We start from the raw sequence: 3,220 nt of genomic DNA, 5'->3' as shown, positions 1-3,220 counted from the left end.
TTAAATATTTTTAATCTGTGTGTTTTGTGAAGGCTTTGAAATCTTTGTTAAATCTTTTGAATTATTTGTAAAAGTTTTCTGAAATCTTTTTATGCACTAAAACCATTTCAATCTTTTGAAAATTTTAAAAGCCTTGTAAGATTATTGTGAAATATTAGAAATCTTGTAAAATGTTCAAAATCCATTTATACATTTTGAAAACTTGAGAATTTTTGAGAATCTGGTGTACATTCAAAAAACGAGTGTTAAAATCATTGAAAAATCCGTTATATGGCCATGGCTCATTCTAAATCTAAAACTAAAATAGCGTTGAAATTTTCAACAAATTTTTTTTATATTTCGTCAGTTGAATATCACAAAAAATGTAACCTTTAACATTCTATGTTAGCGGATATGAAATAAAAAACTTTTAGAATTATTTACAATATTAAAGCTTCTCCTTTGCAATCTATAAAATAATTGATAAGTTGTACAAAAAAGTCAAAAAATCTCTTTATTTATTCTTTAATGAGTAAAAGATCAATTATATATTGATAATTAAAAAATAGTTCAGTTGTAGGATTTATTTTAAACGCAATGTTTCTTTTATAATAAATTAAAAGATTTAATGCACTTTTCAAATTTCAATAAAAGAACTGTTTTTAAAAGAACAAAAATTTAATTTAAGGTTCTCTCCCAAAATTCTAAGTGATTTTCAGGTTTTTAAGGTTAAAAAAAATCAAGGACAATCTCAATTTCCAAGGTTTCCAAGGCCGTTGAATACCCTGTTACAGTGTCCAATTCAATCTTTGAATTTTTTCCAAATTTATCGAAAAAATGTAGACACAGACAGATATTCGTGAAAACCTGATTTTTTGGTTCAGAAGGTTTTAAAACGTGATGGTTCGTCAAGAGGGGGGTGGGGGGTAAATTTTACACAAATCTCCTCTGTCGAGAATGTAAAAAAGCAGTTACTTGCCAACACAATTGCTAATATAAAATGAAATGTGCATTGCAACTACTGAAATCGATTTTTTTGCGATTGGACAATCTCAGAACTGCTTGTTTTAAGATCACCCTTGCCTCATCGACCTCGCTTTTAAAACCCTAGAAATACATTAGCCGTCACAGTGGCTTCCATATAAAGCTCGCGTTTTTCAATACCAAGGTCTGCAGTTGAAAGGGATTCTTGAGTAAGTGACAACCGCGCCAGAATAGAGAATTTAACGCCAAAAAATTAATAATAAAAAATGGCAGTCACCTAATACTTTTTTTTGTCATACAAGAGTCTTAAAGTCAACCGAAAAATACCATTGTTAAAGGTTGAAATTAATGGTCTGGGAAATAATTGAAAATAAATAGTAAAAAATTTCATAATATTGAATTTGGAAGAGAGAAATTTTCAAAAATGAAAAACCATGCGTGTTTATGGCTAGTGATCATAACGATATTGAGTGCTTGCACCTGTGGAGTGAGACCCGCTTGCAATGGACCGACACAAATTTCCGTCCTAACAGGTGTCCATGATGATCCAGCCTGCAGGAAACTTTCATCGAGAGGAGTGTTGCTATTTGAAGCATCCAGTTTTCTCACCGAGCTGCACAACAACAAGTCGAGTGGACTTCAAATAGGTCTATGTCTATTAGATTTATTACTTTTTTTCGTATTTTATTCTAGTTTTATGGCTTTGTAATAATTTTCGAGATGTAGAAATATAATTGGTAGCAGCTTTCCCTTCACTATAAATTTAAACTTGAATCAGTCATTATTGCTGACTAAATTATCCACTTGAACTTACTCATTTTCAATCAATGGAAATCACTCATTTTTCAGATATAATAAAATTATAAAACTATTGTTTAAAAAAATTCTTTATTAACCTCCTATATTTTAATAAATGTTTTAAATTAACCCGTCATTGACTTATTAAAAAATTAAAAGTTACGGAATAGATCAATCAAAATAAATAACCTCATTTGTAAAAGTCACTTATCATATCATTAGAAATGACTGACTTAACTAGTGGAAGTTACTGATGACATCACTTAAAATTACTGATTTAATCAATGAGAGTTACAGTATAGATTATTATAATTTACTCATTCGGTCAATTGGTAATTGGTTAAAATTGAAAATATTTTCTTAAAAATCAATTTTTACTAGCAAAATATTTGTGCTTTTACTTTAAAATCCTTTTGTTTTTGTTACAAAATAAATTTTGTAGCTGAAAACTGACATATTTCATTTTTATTGGAAATTAGTAATTTTTAAATTAAAAAAAAAAGTATTTTGCGGAAAATTTGATTGTGTTAGACAATTCATCTGTTTGGAAAAATATTTTATTATCTATGCTTGAAAATTTAATTAAACTGTAAAAAACATACTTTTTGTACTAAAAATTAATTTTGTTAATTGCAATTCGAATTATTTAATTTTTGAGTACAAAGTGGTCTTTTTTGCTTAAAAATACAGCTGTTAGGATGAGAAAACAACACTTCTGTTAAATTTTCGTCTATTTTTGAATTAAATTTCAAATTTTCTAAATTTAAACAAAATATTTTTTATTAAAAATAACGGTTATATTAAAAAAAAAAGATTCATTTTTAATGAGAAAGGTTACTATTCTATCATGAAAGAAGTTTTTTTAAACAAAAAACGAATATTCAACCATTGGTTTCCATAACAAAAAACCAATTTTTAAGAAAATAGTGGAATATTTAAAAAAATATTTGTATCTTTGACAAACAAACAAAAATTTAACAAAAAAGAGTAGTTTTTGAATTAGAAAAATTTTCAGTAAAATACATAGATTTCTAACTAACCAGTTAAATTTTCAACTTGAAAAATTATAAATTTCTAACAAGTAATAGAATATTAACCTATTAATTGAACATTCGACCGAAAAAGATTAATTTTTAAAGAAATATATAAATTTTTAACCAAAGATATAAATTTTAAATAAAAAAAGTTCCCCTACTGTCCCTCTCCTTACTTCCCATAATATATATATATTTTTATAACGAAATTTTATTTTAAAAATTTGAACACCTTATTTGGTAGAACAAATTTCGTGTTTCCAATTTTTTTTTTGCAAGTCGAGTGGACTTCAAATAGGTCTATGTCTATTAGATTTATTACTTTTTTTTCGTATTTTATTCTAGTTTTATGGCTTTGTAATAATTTTCGAGATGTAGAAATATAATTGGTAGCAGCTTTCCCTTCACTATAAATTTAAACTTGA

General features: G+C 26.4%; 1 protein-coding gene across 3 annotated transcripts in view; it reads left to right on the top strand.

Moving 5' to 3' along the window:
* Positions 1-1,147: 1,147 nt before the first annotated feature.
* The window catches only part of LOC117170669, a 34,534-nt gene continuing 32,461 nt past the window's right edge, over positions 1,148-3,220 (top strand). For all 3 annotated transcript variants that reach the window (XR_004466837.1, XM_033357596.1, XM_033357597.1), the window contains exon 1: positions 1,148-1,610. Coding sequence is in view for 2 of the 3 variants with exons in the window: in XM_033357596.1 (XP_033213487.1) it covers positions 1,388-1,610 (223 nt within the window). In the remaining variant the exon portion in view is untranslated. The remainder of the gene's footprint in view (positions 1,611-3,220) is intronic.

This window comes from Belonocnema kinseyi, chromosome 4 (genome assembly GCF_010883055.1).
Source record: "Belonocnema kinseyi isolate 2016_QV_RU_SX_M_011 chromosome 4, B_treatae_v1, whole genome shotgun sequence".
Lineage (NCBI taxonomy): Eukaryota > Metazoa > Arthropoda > Insecta > Hymenoptera > Cynipidae > Belonocnema > Belonocnema kinseyi.
Note: the sequence above shows the minus strand (reverse complement) of the source record. Positions and strands in the feature narration are given on the sequence as shown.